General features: G+C 41.3%; 1 protein-coding gene across 1 annotated transcript; it reads right to left on the reverse strand.

The window, feature by feature from the left end:
• Nucleotides 1-5,167: 5,167 nt before the first annotated feature.
• Nucleotides 5,168-10,277, reverse strand: LOC106085451 (T-cell activation inhibitor, mitochondrial). Its single transcript, XM_013249705.2, has 3 exons — nt 10,093-10,277; nt 9,468-10,035; nt 5,168-6,215 (listed from the first exon to the last, which is right to left on the reverse strand). The coding sequence occupies exons 2-3, from the start codon at nt 9,996-9,998 to the stop codon at nt 5,265-5,267; spliced, it is 1,482 nt and encodes a 493-aa protein (XP_013105159.1). The 5' UTR covers nt 9,999-10,035; nt 10,093-10,277; the 3' UTR covers nt 5,168-5,264.
• Between the last annotated feature and the right edge of the window lie 5,353 nt (nt 10,278-15,630).

The following is a 15,630-nucleotide window of genomic DNA, read 5'->3' on the forward strand; positions in this document are numbered from 1 at the left end:
TTTCGTTTCGTCACTCGATTCGTTCGCCAAGCCATTGAAACCAGCAAATTTTATAAAGGGAAAATAGCTGTTTTCAATGACTTGACGAACGAATTGAGTGATAACAAGTAAAAGCGGGAAAAGTTCGGCTGGGCTAAATCTTACATACCCTCTACCATTGATCTCATTTATCATTTTTTTGCCCGATATCTCTTTATAGTGGCTTAAGAATTAAAATCGAGAGATCGGTTCATATGGGAGCTATATCAGGTTATGGACCCATTCAGACCATAGGCACGTATGTGGAAGATCATAGGAGAAGTCGTTAAAATAATGTTTAGCTAAATCGCATAAAAATTGCGCCGTCTAGAGGCCCAGAGAGTCAAATTACGAGATCGGTTTATATGGGAGATACATCAAGTTTTAAACCGATTTGAAGCATACTTAGCACAGATGTTGGAAGTCATAACAAAATATCTTATACAAAATTTGAGACAAATCGGATAAGAATTGCGGCGTTTAGGGGCTCAAGAGGTCAAGATCCAAAATCGGTTTATATGGCAGCTATATCAAAACATAGACCAATATGAGCCATTTAAAATTCCAACTGACCTACACTTATAGGAAGTATTTGTGCAAAATTTTAATGCGCCTAGCTTTATCCCTTCGAAAGTTAGCATGCTTTCGACAGATGGACGGACCGACATCGCTAAATCGACTTAGAATGTCAAGAAGATCAAAAATATACATATGTACTTTGTTGGGTCGCAGATGACTATTTCGATGCTTTGCAAACGGAATGAGGAAATTAAATTATGATGGAGAGTATAAAAAGAAAAAACAAATTTTGTGGTCTAGGCCGTAAGTTTTTGTACTAAGTCTTCAATGGATAATGATTATTGTCGCAAACATTATTTAAGGAATATCCAGTGCTCAAATTTGTTGATATTTTTGGCATGGGTAAGCCGAAGATGCTTACCCATGCGCAACGGTGACATTAGATAGGCCGAAAAAAGTGCAAATTCGTTGAATTTAAAAATAGACAAAAGGATGACAATGTGATTGGAAATAACAGCGAGCATCACCAACAACAAATTCAGCGCCATCAATTGGGAGATAGAAATTATTTGAATAGCCAAGCAAACCTGAAGAAAGAAAAGAGCGCGAGAGGTACAGGAGAGTGTGTTCAAAGTTGATCATATGCTTTTCACTACTGTTTTGACAAGTTGACTGTTTTCGGTATTATTTGTTTAACCCTCCTACCCTGGGACAAGCTTCCACAATAGTCCAAAAGTTCTATAAAAACATGACCGCAAAATATATACGTATCTTAGTGAATGCAAAGAAGAGTAATTGAAAAGAAAGTTATAATTCATATGGTGTAAAAGGAAGCACTGCGAAGCGGGCCGGGTTCAGCTAGTCTTATATATAAAATTAAATTTCTGTTTGTCGGTTTGTTTGTTTGTTCCGTATAGACTCAAAATCGGCTGAACCGATTACCTTGAAATGTTCAGATTGTGTAGGTTGTTCTGGAAGGAAACATAGCCTATATAATTTTTTGATATCGGGAGGGGGCGGACACTCCCCCTTACCCCGAAAGTACTACCCAAAAATAAAAGTGGACCGATCGGGACCATATGGGATTCAAATGAAAGGTATTCAAGAGTTATGTACGAATTTCATAAAAAAAAGTTGGGTCGAAGTACCTGGGGGTCCGCCCCAGCCCCAAAACCCCTTAAATTATGTTTATTTGACAATCATGACAATATGGGACTTAAATATAAGGCATTCGGCAGTAGATTACGTATATAGTCACGAAGTACGAATAGGTGTTAACTTGTTGATAACGGAAGTAGGCGGACCGTCCCCCGTTACCCCAAAAACAAAACAAAAGTGGACCGATAAGGACAATATGGGTATCAAATGAAAAGTATGTGGGAGTAGATAACGAATCTGGCATACAAATTCATCTCGAAGTATAGGGGTTCACCCCAACCTCACAAAAACGACCAAAATGGGCACATTAGCCAATCACGGATATATGGGACTCGGTTTGTTTGTTCCGTATAGATTTAAAAACGAATATGACATTAAAATTTGTGTTCAAGTCTAGGTGGCGCTTTTCCTCCTAAAGATACGTCAAATGAGTTATTTGACCCATTATGACAATATGGGACTCAAATGAAAGGGATTTGAGAGTAGAAAACGAATTTGATATCCAATTTTGGAGCCAAGTGTTATTTGGTACGCCCTACTAAAGCACCCCTAAACTGAACTTGATTTCCGTTGGAAATAAAGAACGAATTTGATATCTATTTTCAGTGCCCCAAACACCCTCCATACGGTTCATATTTACCGGCCATGGCAGTATGGGGCTCAAATTAAAGGGATTTGGAAGTGTAACACGAATTTCGATATCCATATTTGAGTCGAAATATCTGAGGTGCCATCCCTCCCCCTAAAAAGCACTTCTCATTTCCCAAATTTTTAAAAACACCAGGAACCGAGCAGGTGCGAACTTCTCACACATCAATGAGTGCTTTCCGATGCAAGGTTAAACTCAATGATAAAGGACCTTTTTTATAGCTGAGTCCGGACAGTGTCCCGCAGTGCGGCACGTCTTTGGGTAAAATTTTTTAAATGACCATGCATGACATTGTACCTCGCAAATGTCACCAACCACCGCTCTGTCCGATGTTCTCGCCAGGATGCGAACGCATTCAGCGTCATAGGCTACAATGTCACGAATTCGATACCCGCATTCAGGGCGAAGAGTCCCTACCCTAAAAAAATATTAGAGCGGGCCCGGTTCGGCTAGTTATTTATAAAATAAATAAAATTTTACAGATAAAGCAAGAAGAAATAAATCTTAACAACAGTGCATCATATAATTTATGTTGGAGTGTGTTAAAATGCCCCAAAATGGTGAAATGATGAAATGACCCCAAAATAAAATTAAAATATGCGCCAATATTACTTACGACCCAAATTAAATACTTGAGGAAAGTCCAAATTGGCCCTGATAGCTGTATGAAAAAATGCCTAAAAAGACAAAATGGCCCCTTAACAATTTTGTTGTTGTTCTCCACATACCTCCACAATATCTTTGGGGGTAGAGTACGAACCTGATACGTAAATTTAGAGCCATGTGTCTAAGGGCAGAAACCTACCTCCAAACTGTTGTGGTATACGATGATGATAAACTGATGACCATTTAAACAACAGCACAATTGTTGTCGTATTTTAATAATTTTTTTAAAACAATAATCCAAAGTTGAGCTATATCCTATTTTAAAAAAACTAAGTATTCTCAATACTGATTTTAATTTAAAACAAGTAAAAGCGTGCTAAGTTCGGCCGGGCCGAATCTTATATACCCTCCACCATGGATCGCATTTGTCGAGTTCTTTTCCCCGTATCTCTTCTTAGGCAAAAAAGGATATAAGAAAAGAGTTGCTCTGCTATTAAAACGATATCAAGAGATGGTCCGGTTCGGACCACAATTAAATTATATGTTGGAGACCTGTGTAAAATTTCAGCCAATTCGTATAAAAATTGCGCCCATTGGGGCTCACGAAGTAAAATAGAGAGAACGATTTATATGGGATCTATATCGGGCTATAGACCGATTCAGACCATAATAAACACGTTTGTTGATGGTCATGAGAGGATCCGTCGTACAAAATTTCAGGCATATCGGATAATAATTGCGACCTCTAGGGGTCAAGAAGTAGAGATCCCAGATCGGTTTATATGGCAGCTATATCAGGTTATGAACCGATTTGAACCTTATTTGACACAGTTGTTGAAAGTAAAAATAAAATACGTCATGCAAAATTTCAGCCAAATCGGATAGGAATTGCGCCCTCTATAAGCTCAAGAAGTCAAATCCCCAGATCTATTTATACGACAGCTATATCAGGTTATGGACCGATTTCAACCATACTTGGCACAGTTGTTAGATATCGTAACGAAATACTTCGAGCAAAAATTCATTCAAATCGGATAAGAATTGTGCCCTCTAGAGGCTCAAGAAGTCAAGACCCAAGATCGGTTTATATGGCAGCTATATCAGGTTATGGACCGATTTAAACCATACTTGGTACAGTTGTTGGGTATCATAACAAAACACGTCGTGCGAAATTCCATTGCAATCGGATAAGAACTGCGCACGCTAGAGGCTCAAGAAGTCAAGACCCAAGATCGGTTTATATGGCAGCTATATCAGGTTATGGACCGATTTGAACTATACTTGGCACAGTTGTTGGATATCATAATAAAACACGTCGTGCAAAATTTCATTCCAATCGGATAAGAATTGCGCACTCTAGAGGCTCAAGAAGTCAAGACCAAAGATCGGTTTATATGGCAGCTATATCAAAACATGGACCGATATGGCCCATTTACAATACCAACCGACCTACACTAATAAGAAGTATTTGTGCAAAATTTCAAGCGGCAAGCTTTACTCCTTCGGAAGTTAGCGTGCTTTCGACAGACAGACGGACGGACGGACGGACGGACAGACGGACGGACATGGCTAGATCGACATAAAATTTCACGACCGAGAATATATATACTTTATGGGGTCTCAGACGAATATTTCGAGTAGTTACAAACAGAATGACGAAATTAGTATACCCCCCATCTTATTGTGGAGGGTATAAAAACATAGCTATAACATCAATTAATTTAAAATTTATTAAATAACAAAATTGTTTACTATCACATATCCACTCGTAAATGGAAGTATTGAAGGCACGGGATGACTATGAGCACCACACAGGTTGGAACCCTCAGCTCTGATTTGTGTGCTGTTCATCGTCATTACGAAAAGCTCAGCTGGGAGCTACCGGGCGCGTCCACAGGTTGCGGATAGTGGAATGCTCCATATACGGAGTAGCTGGAGCTACAGTCGCGGACAATCAGCGGTATCGAGTGGAGAGTCTCAGTGAGAGGTCGGTTGGCGCCGGCTCTTGCATAAATACTGAGTGCCTATGATACTCGATATGACAAGGCGAGTTATTGGCGCCTTTAAATAACCAATGGCCTAAACGTTCCCGCGGCGATCGGTCCTTTGGACCGGAACTAGCTTGCTCACATACGGAGCTTGACGAGGATCGCCACCTCCACATACCAATGTGGTTACAACAACAACAACAACAACAACAACAAATGTACTAACTAATAAAGAAATCAAAAGAAATCAAGTTTTATATATGAAGTAATAGGTGGTTTATATACATCAGACATGTATAGTGTAGTTTTCTTTTGAATCGCAAATACTATAACCTCGTATTGAAGTCCCACGGTATACACACAATGCCATCGGTCAGTACCGAATAATAGTTTGTTATATGCAAATCAAGGTCGGAAAATTGTGTTTTGTTGCATTTCAATAAGTCGTTCAATGTTCCAATCATTTTCTCTGGAGTCACAGAGTCGTCTTTGGTCAATGATTTCAATCTCATTTCCTCAATACAACGTTTAGTTAATTCTCGTTCTATGTGTTTTTCTTCCTGATATTTTGCCATGCGTTCCTTGGCTATTGGCATGTTTGTACTTATAAAATCAACTAACATAAATCCGGGACAAGTGGCTGGTGCTATTAATTGTCCTGTAGGACTGACCATCAAAGGACCTGCTTCAGATTCAATAACAATCTCATATTCAGTCAGTGTGGAAGGCCATGATTTGGGAAATTTATTTAAAGTTAAATAATCTCCAAGTGTTGTGGTTACTTTCATTAGATGTCCGGCATATTCCACAGCCTGTTGCTTTGGCATGAATTTTCTCCTTCCAATTCGAATATTCCGTAACACCTGCGAAAGAGTATTTTCATAGAGTGGTATCTTCTTAAGAAAGGCATCGTGTTTCGGAATGTTGCGTATAAATTCGATCCAATTATTAAGAACATCTCCGGTGAAGAGCATAACATGTCCCTCTAGACTTATGCCGGTAAATGGAGCGAATACGACAACACGTCCGCGTAAATGTTTCACATGATCCTTGTGCAGGGCAGCCAAACGTTCCAAGGTTTTTAGGCAACCTCTATAATGCTCGAAATTCCAACCGCAATCGTAGCGAGCATCTTGTAAACCAAGATTTTCAATGACATCTTTTTGGAGAATTTCGACATCACGTTTGAGTGGCTGCAAATCTTTAGCGCGCTGTTTGGCTAAATCCGAATTATCTGCCATCCATGTATCAATAGATTTTTTATTTTCCTCTTTGGCCTAAAAAAACAAAAATATAATTTATTTTAGTAATGAACATAAATGGCGGGTTTAAATATCTGCTTATATGAGGTCTGTTCAATTGAAAAGGTGAATGAGAAATCAGTTGGCGCATACCGCAAATTTTTTTTGGAAATTATGTGCATAAAACCTATGACACTGAAGTTCGACTTCCAACGCACGAAAAATTGAATGCCCTTAATTGGGGACGAAGCGTTAACTAGCGATATTGAAATATATTCAAATCTTCCTAAGAATTGCTCAGGAAAAGCAAGGCCAAAAAATCAACTCAAATGTCAAAGCCTTGCTCTTTGCTTATTTCATGAGTTCTAGCCACATGAATTAAAACGAAAACAAGTTAAAGCGTGCTAAGACCTGCCTGGCCGAATCTTGGGTACTAACCAGCACGATATTTACTCATAAAGGGTTTTCCAATAGGCACATGATAACTTTGAATTTAGTTTGTGAACGCATTCCTTCACTAAAGGTGGAGTTCCATACCATGCGCACGCATTAAAAATGCAACTCTGCAAATAATCCCACAAAAGCGACGCACAAAAGATAGATCATTTTTAACTTGGACGATTGAATTCGAGCGTCATTCTGTGTTCCCATTAACATTCCATTTAGGAACAGGGGACACTTCTCTCATATCAAAGAGTGCAGTCCGACTAAAGTTTAAACTCAGTGGCAATTGGCCTCCTTTTTTATGCCGAGCCCGAACGGCGTGCCGCATAGCGACACCACTTGGTAGAGGAGTTTAACAAAGCAGGATACCTCACAAATGTAGCCAGCATTTGTAAAGGGATAACCACCGCTGACAACTTTTCTGATGTTCACGCCGGGATTTGAAGCCAGGCGTTCGGCCTCCATCCCCACGGTAGCCTCCATACGTGAAGCAGTGGCGTCAAAGTTAAAAATTAGGCGTCAAAGTTAAAAATTGTTTAACTTTTGCGCTTTGCTTTTGTGGGTTTGTTTGCAGAGTTGTATTTTTAATGTGTTTTTTATCCACGTGCATAGTATGTAACTCCACCTTAATCACCGAACTGTCACTGTCAATTTTTCAGTAAACTCAACATTTTCATCATAACGAACGAACAACGTCTGCAAATCATAAAAATTTACTACCAAAATTCAGAGTCGTTGACCGCTAGTTTAAGAGCAAAATCGTCTTCTGTGACGTTGTCTAGCGTTCGAAGCCATCAATACAACATCCAAAATAAAAAAGATGTACAGAATCGTGTGTATGCCATGGGAGCAGTGTAATTGTGTAGACAAAAAATCTGTCATTACATAAACACATGCATTGGGAAAGGAACAGCTAGAAGACCGGTTTGTCGAGCGTGGGTAATGTGGTATTTATATCAGAGGTGTTTTCGCAATAAAAACGATATAAGTACAACATACCCCTGAAGCCTTCACACCTTACATGGCTGGTGAGTTATTCTAACCAAATGACGAAACGCGTCCCATAGTAGTTGTTGTATGTGGTGATCTTTACATTTCCTTTTCCATTGCAAAAAACCCTTCGATCATTGAGCGCGTCCATGGTGCAATTAAGTGGTAGGGTCATTAGCACGATAACAAATATCTACTCCCAACGAAACTATCTTGTGTGGTAAATGCCGTAAATTGAAAAGTCAAAGTGATTTTAGAAGTAAACTTTGTTTTACAACTTATCTTCTACAAATGTGTTTAAAATTTGTATTTTCATTATTATAACACTGATTAGTTTCATATGTGTGGAATATCGGAAAAGATTGAACAGCTTTTGAAGATTTAAGAAAAATGTCACAGCTGTGATATCATGCCATTGACATTTAGATTACTGCAAAATCAAAATAAAAAAATTGTACTCAGATGTTCGTATAACCTTATTAACGCATCTTGGAGCTCATCTCGAAAGAAAACAAACGAAAATTGTGAAATTGAAATGATCTTCGCTCTAACAGCCGATAATAAAGTTTTTGAAATATCTCAAATGGTTTGCATTATATTAAAAAAAAAATAATAAGTTGCCAAGTCCTTATTGAAAACCCTATATATGAACACATATAAACTCAGTTTATATCTAGTTCAAATGAAGAAATGAAGCGAATATTGATACTTCCCGCGGCCCCAGATGCGATATCGGGGGATCGCTTTTTATAGATGCTGTATCTATTGATAGACCTTTCGGATCGACATTTTACGTGGTGCCTTCTAAATTCCAACTAAATCGGATAAAAATTGAAGCGTCAAGATACTCAAAAACTTAATTTAGGAATCTATTTTCTTGGGTCTATTATCTATTTACAAACCTATCTGGCCGGGAGTTTTTAGTGGTATTGGAAGGAACTAACGTTCTTCACATACCAAATTTTCCAATCGTTTAAAAATATTTACGTCTAGGCTCTCAAGAAATTAAATTGGAGGACCATAGAAATCAAATTGGAGGACCACAGCATATGATGTGGGAGTTGGAGGTTATAAACGTACTGCACATACCAAACTCCTGCTAAATAAAACAATACAAACTTCTAGGGGCTCAAGAAGTCATAGCCAGGGGCTCAAGAAGTTATAGCCAGAATTATTGAAAAACAATTAATTGCTTTCGCATCACGATAATGCACCATCACAATCACCCGGCACGGGATGGATATGAGCACAACAAGGGTTGGAACTCTGAGCTCCGATTTGTGTGGTGATCATCATCAAAACCAGAAGCTTCACAGGTTGAGCATAGTGGGATGCTTCGTAAACGGAGAAGCGATATCAAGTGGAGACTCTGTCTCAGTGAGAAGTCGGGAGGCACCGGCTCTTGCCTAAATACTGAGTGCCTATGATACTCGATATGACAAGGCGAGTTATTGGCGCCTCTAAATAAGAAAAGGCCATGACGTTCCCGGGGCGATCGTTCCCGGAACGGGTTGTGTCTACAACAACAACATTTACTTTGAAATTTTTTTGGGCGATGTCAACACCTAATCATGCCAACGTACTCGTACCGGCGAGAACATCAAACAAATTTTCAGCAGGAGTTTTCCCCTCCTCATGCTGGGGACATTTGTGAGTTACCATGTCATGTAAAAACTATTCCCCAAAGAGGAGTCGCACTGCGGTCGTTCGGACTCGGCTATAAAAATGGGAGGCCCCTTACCATTGAGCATACACTTGAATCGGATAGCACCCAGTTTTATTTTCCTTTTCCTTAATGGAATGCTAGTGGGCAAAATTTGCATACTAAAGATAATATATCAAAATTAAACTTACCTTATAATAAGAGTATTCAAATCCTGCGAATTCAGATCCATAACGGTAATCTTGGCCAGGTTTAAAGCCTGTTGTTTCAGCTCTGTCATTACTTAAGTTGCCAGTACCCGATGTCGGTATACTCTTAAGGCTTTTAACATAGTCTGTTGGTAGATTGCACAACTCGAGTAGTTTTGTTATTATCGTTTTAGCATCTTTCGATCGATTGTCCAAGGTAACTTTAATCAACTTAAATGTATTTCTATCTTCTGCTTTGTCATCGCGTATGTAAAATTTTAAAACCTTCGTTTCACGTAAAGCATAGAATTTATTTTCTTGTATCAATTGCATATGAGAACTTAATTGTTTCAACGAGTCTTCATTGACAGCGCGTTGCTCCGGATGCTGTCCAAAGAGATCAGGATGCACGACAAAATAGAATGGTCTTAGAGCAGCTGCCAATTCAGTGTTTAAAGAACGGACAATTTGTACATTGTTATTTGCTGGAAGAAACGCATGGTATTTTATACCGCTAAGTATATTCCGCAACATTCCTCTTTAATTCTATTTATCTTCTGGAGATCACTTCCTGTTAAATTATATAATTTAATACTTATGCTTACTGCTTTCATTTTGAGTTACTTACCTCCTGTGTATTATTAATTATTATTTTGCTATAACATTTGTGAATATATTCATGTAGGATTTTCATTAACTTTCATTAAGCATTTTTAAAATTATTTCAAAATACGGAAATAACAAAACAAGATAAATATCGAACGGTCTCCCAACAAATTCAGTCAGCTGAGAAAATCCGATGCTGATATGACAATCGTAACTCCGTTCGCATACTCAAAAATGTTTGCAAAATAAGTGTGTTCGCGTACTCAAAACTTTGCAAAAATTAAGTGTGTTCGTGTACTAAAAAATTGTGCAAATTTGCACAAATTTTTTCTGGAAGTCGTTCGCGTAATTTGTTTGCCAGCAGAAGAGAGCGGGAAAGTGCGATAGAGCAATTTAAATTTTGAGAATTTGGTTGTTGTTGTTGTAGCCACATTTTCATGTGGAGGTGGCAATCCTCGTGAAGCTCCTGTAGGTGAGCAAGCTCGTTCCGATCCAAAGGACCAATCGCCGCGGAAACAAGGTGTCCATTGGTTATTTAAAGGCGCCAATAACCCGCCTTGTCATATCGAGCATCATAGGCACTCAGTATTTGTGCAAGAGCCGATGCCGCCCGGCACCCGGTTGAACTAAGAAGGTTGGGTCACTTGCCCACCAATAACGAAATCAAGGATACAACCCTGTGGCGTTGGTGGCGCAAATTCCCAATAGGCTGTCAAATTTCTGGACACTTTCTAATTGATATACTAGTTTTTATTTGCCTTATCATGTGTAGTAGCCACAAGATCAAAAAATGTATGATTATATACGTGTAAATTATAAATTCAAACTATTGAAATGTGAAAAAAGAAACAAAATGTGAAAAAAAATGTTAAATCGAAACCAGGATGCACTTGTAAGGTGAGGTCATGCGAACAGCTGAGTACAATTTTTTTATTGTGTTTTGATTTTACAATAAATCTAAATGCCAAATGCTTGTTAACACAGATGTTATTTTTTTCGAAGATCTTAAAACGATGTTTTATTTGATCCGATATTCTACACACAAGCAACAAAAAAGTGTTGTAATGAAGAAAATACAACTTTAAAATACATTTGAAGAAGATAAATTGTAAACCAATGTTTATTTCTAAAACCACTTTGACATTTGCATTTACGGCATTTGCCAATCAAGGTAGTTTCTTCTTGATCTAATCACGCTTTCTCTTAATGGCGCCCAGATCCAAACCAAACATTTGACGTTCTAGTGGAATTTTAACTCTGGGATTGGATAATTCCATCAGCCGGGCAAGTGACCTTAAACCCAGTTTACACTGCTATTTAAATCCGGATTTAATCATCTGTTTTCCCTTAATGAAATCCGATATAGATAAACTATCGACTCTTTTAAGAGGCACAAGGCTAAAAAAATAAGCGAAGAAAATTAAGAGAAGAGATAATTTCAACCAAAACTGTGTATGATCAACGAATATGATTTAGCTTGTTTTCAATCGATTGTGGACATTTTATTTGCTTTGAAACTTTAAGTTAGTTTTACAAAACACTTTCTAACTTTCTTGTTTGCTTCTTTTTGTTAATTTACTTCTGTTTTTCTACAGTTGTTATGTTCCCCCAACTCCTTTTTCCACTTCTCTTGCGCTACTCTTAAGAATGAAACAAAAGAAACGTCAGATTTTTAATCGTTGTTCGTGGTTGCCATTTTTTTCTGCGAGTGAAAATTCATCTATAGGAAATCTCATGGTACAATTAGGAGGTAACGCCATGCACAACAACAAAAATCTACAATCCCATGGCAGCCGGTTGTACGCACCGGATTGACCCGATGGAATCTTCATCGGCAAGGGCTGCCGCCTCAGTGTACGTGTTCGTCTATTTTCGTCATGGGAGAGGCACATCCCGGAGTGCCTTCTCCGTACGCTTCTGGTCCGTGCCGGGATTGAAAAGAACCCCGGACCCTGGTTCTGTTCCGTTTGCCAGAACCGCCTTCATCATCGGTCAGTGTCGGTGAGGTGTAACCGGTGCTTGGAGTGGGTACACTTCCGTTCTTGCTCTGGCCTAACTTCGCTACGGGAGTATAGTCATACTGGCTATGTCGCTAGGTGCTGTGCGAACATAGCCAGCAGTGGGTCACAAGCGTCGCCGTCGTCGCCTTCGGCGTCCTCGTCGTCGGACTATGTGACCCCCCCCGACCTCTCCCGTACGGCAATTTATGCAACGACAGCACCCTAGCCCTACTATTGCCAGGCCATTGCCGGGAAGTGTATCGTTCTTGCAGTTAAACTGCAATGGACTGCGAGGCAAGATTGATAAGATTGTAGATTTTATGAGTCGGAAGAGCATATCGGTCGCAGCGATCCAGGAGACAAAGCTGACTAACACCTGCAGCTTGCACAGTTGTCACGGCTACAATGTGCTACGTAAGGATCGCCCAAGGAATGGAGGTGGGGGATTGGCCTTCGTTATACACCATTCCGTGCAGTATAGACCTATCTCGCCTGCGCTTGACGCTAGTGACCCATACATGGAATGTATGGGGGTAGCAGTCAGGTCTGGTACTGCCGAGATAGAGATATACAACGTGTATGTACCGCCGGTTGGTAGCTGTGTCCCGATTAATGGCCGGGCCTACAGCCCCGACATAAGTGGGTTGCTATCTGGCCATGGTCGTCTGGTTCTGGGGGATTTTAATGCACATCACTCGTCATGGCATTCTCCCCTAGGTAACGACCAGCGTGGCATAGCTTTGGCAGAGCAGATAGATAGCTCCACGTTTTGCACGCTGAATGAGGATGCCCCCACTAGTATTACGAGGAGGTGCAGCAGCTCGCCAGACATCTCAATTGCATCCCCTGATCTCCTGAGTGACGTATCCTGGCAAGCCGTCATCTCTTTGGGGTCAGACCACCTCCCCATAATCCTCACCATCGACCGACCACCCGACTTCATAACCTCTGAGCGCCGGACGTTCATCAATTACAAGAAGGCCAATTGGACCGGCTTCAGAGAGTATACCAATCGCCGCTTCAATGAAGCGGCCGAGAGGAAATTCCGAGACATCATCAACGCAGCAGCCGCTCGCTTTATACCAGCCGGTCGAATACCGCAAGTGCGACCCAATTTCCCGGCGCAAGCAGTGGTACTCGCAGACGAGCGTGATGGGATTCGTGCTATGGACCCCGCTAACCCCAGAATCAGCGAGCTGAATCTGGAAATAAACAGGGTAGTCAACGAACATAAGCGGAATTTGTGGCTGGAACACTTGGAGCAATGTAACTTAGGCACCGGTGCAGGCAAACTGTGGGCCACTGTTAAGTCTCTCTCGAACCCCGGTAGACGGGACGACAGGACCTCAGTCACTTTTGGCGAGATAACCGTGACTGATCCGAAGAGATGCGCCAGGTTGTTCAACCGTCAATTTATTGTGCATCCCGAGAGAGAGACAGGGCAAGGAGAAGAGCCATTCGCCGTATTCGTGGTCTCCGAGCCGATGAACAGTCATCACAATTTACCGTGGGCGAAGTTACGAATGTCATCCGTGGCGCCAAATCTTCCAAGGCGTTGGGCCCCGACGGAATCTCTACATTGATGCTGAAGAATCTGGATTTACCTGGAGTTGAGTACCTTACCACTGTCCTTAACCTGTCATTGAACACTCTTATAGTTCCCGATGTCTGGAAAATGGGCAGAGTGATCCCGCTACTGAAGCCTGGTAAAGACCCGAGTTTGGGGGAGTCGTACAGACCGATCTCCCTTCTCTCACCAGTGGCTAAGACGCTTGAGGCATTACTTCTCCCGAGCCTCGTAGGAGAATTTCCATTCGCCGAGCATCAACACGGATTTCGGAGACTGCACAGCACAACAACTTTGCATGCCATCACCACACACATTTGCCGTGGCTTCAATCAACCCAGGCCATGTGATAGGACGGTCCTCGTGGCACTGGACCTATCGAAGGCATTCGACACGGTCAGCCATGCCAAATTATTTGAGGACATCGCCAACACGTCCCTCCAGCCAGGCTTGAAACGTTGGGTCGCGAATTATCTGTGTGGCCGCCAATCATTTGTGGAATTTAGGGATAAGAAGTCAAAACACTGTAGAGTGAAACAGGGAGTTCCCCAAGGTGGGGTGATATCTCCGGCTCTGTTTAACCTCTACCTATCCTCCATCCCACCTCCTCCAGACGGCATAGAGATCGTATCTTATGCGGACGATTGTACGATCATGGCATCAGGCCCCCCACCCATTGATGACATCTGCGATAGGTTGAACGTCTACCTCAACGAGCTTGCCTCATATTTCGCTGCAAGAAATCTGAAGATATCCGCCACCAAATCTTCAGCCACACTGTTCACTACAAATACGCGTGAGGTGAATACTGAGCTGACTGTGATGGTCGATGGAGAAATGATTCCGACCATCAAGTGTCCCAAAATACTTGGCGTCACATTTGACAGCTCCTACACTTTCTCCCCACATGCCACAGCAATCTGCAATAAAGTCAAAAGTAGAAACAAGGTCCTCAAGTCACTCGCTGGCAGCACTTGGGGTGCAGACAAAGAAACCTTGTTGACCACGTACAAAGCAATTGGCCGGTCTGTGGTAAGTTATGCAGCGCCATTGTGGTCACGTCAACTTTGTGACACGCAGTGGAATAATATTCAGATCTGTCAGAATGCCGCCCCCGAACTTCGACGGGCTGTCTCCTCAGTTCTCATGTGGACCACCTCCATCAGGGGACAAAGATCCTACCAGTGCGAAGACATAACTACATGCTGTCTAAGCAATACCTTTTGGGCTGTTATCGCAGAAATCATCCAAATCATCATCTTGTGGATAGATACCCACCGCCCAGAAGCCTTAAGGTAGATCTACACGATCTAGAGCGTGAGGTCCAGCGCTACAAGAGAGAACCTCTAGATCAAGCGGCATATCAAGCGGGTCTGAACAACATTCATGCAGACACGGTAGCAGACGCGTTAATTGGCTACCGGATGAATGTAGTCCTTGGAGAACGACCACCACCCATTGCACCCGAAGAAATCGACCTCCCCCGGCAAACCAGGGTGGTTCTGGCTCAATTACGTTCCGGCAGATGCAGCCGCCTCAATTCCCACAGAGCTAGGATTGATGCCGACGTGCAAGATGTATGTTCCGATTGTAACCAGGGACCGCACGATACACGTCACCTGTTTAATTGCCCGGCCAGACCCACTCGACTCAGACCCAGATCCCTGTTCACGCACCCCATCCTAGTCGCGGAGTTCCTGGGTCTTGACACTCAACAGAATCAAGCAGACGAAAGATAGTACACAATAAACTGCTACAACAACAACAACAAAAAAAACCTAAATGCCAAAGGCCGGATAACATAGCTGTGATTTTTTTTCTAAAATCTTAAAAAGATGGTGTATTTGATCCAATATTCCACACATTAGCAACAAAACAATATTAAATATAACGATGCATGTACAAATAAAAAACACATTTGTAAAAATTAAGTTGTAAAACAAGGTTTATTTCTAAAACCACCTTGACATTTCAATTAACAGCATTTGCCACT

Source organism: Stomoxys calcitrans, chromosome 1 (assembly GCF_963082655.1).
Source record: "Stomoxys calcitrans chromosome 1, idStoCalc2.1, whole genome shotgun sequence".
NCBI lineage: Eukaryota > Metazoa > Arthropoda > Insecta > Diptera > Muscidae > Stomoxys > Stomoxys calcitrans.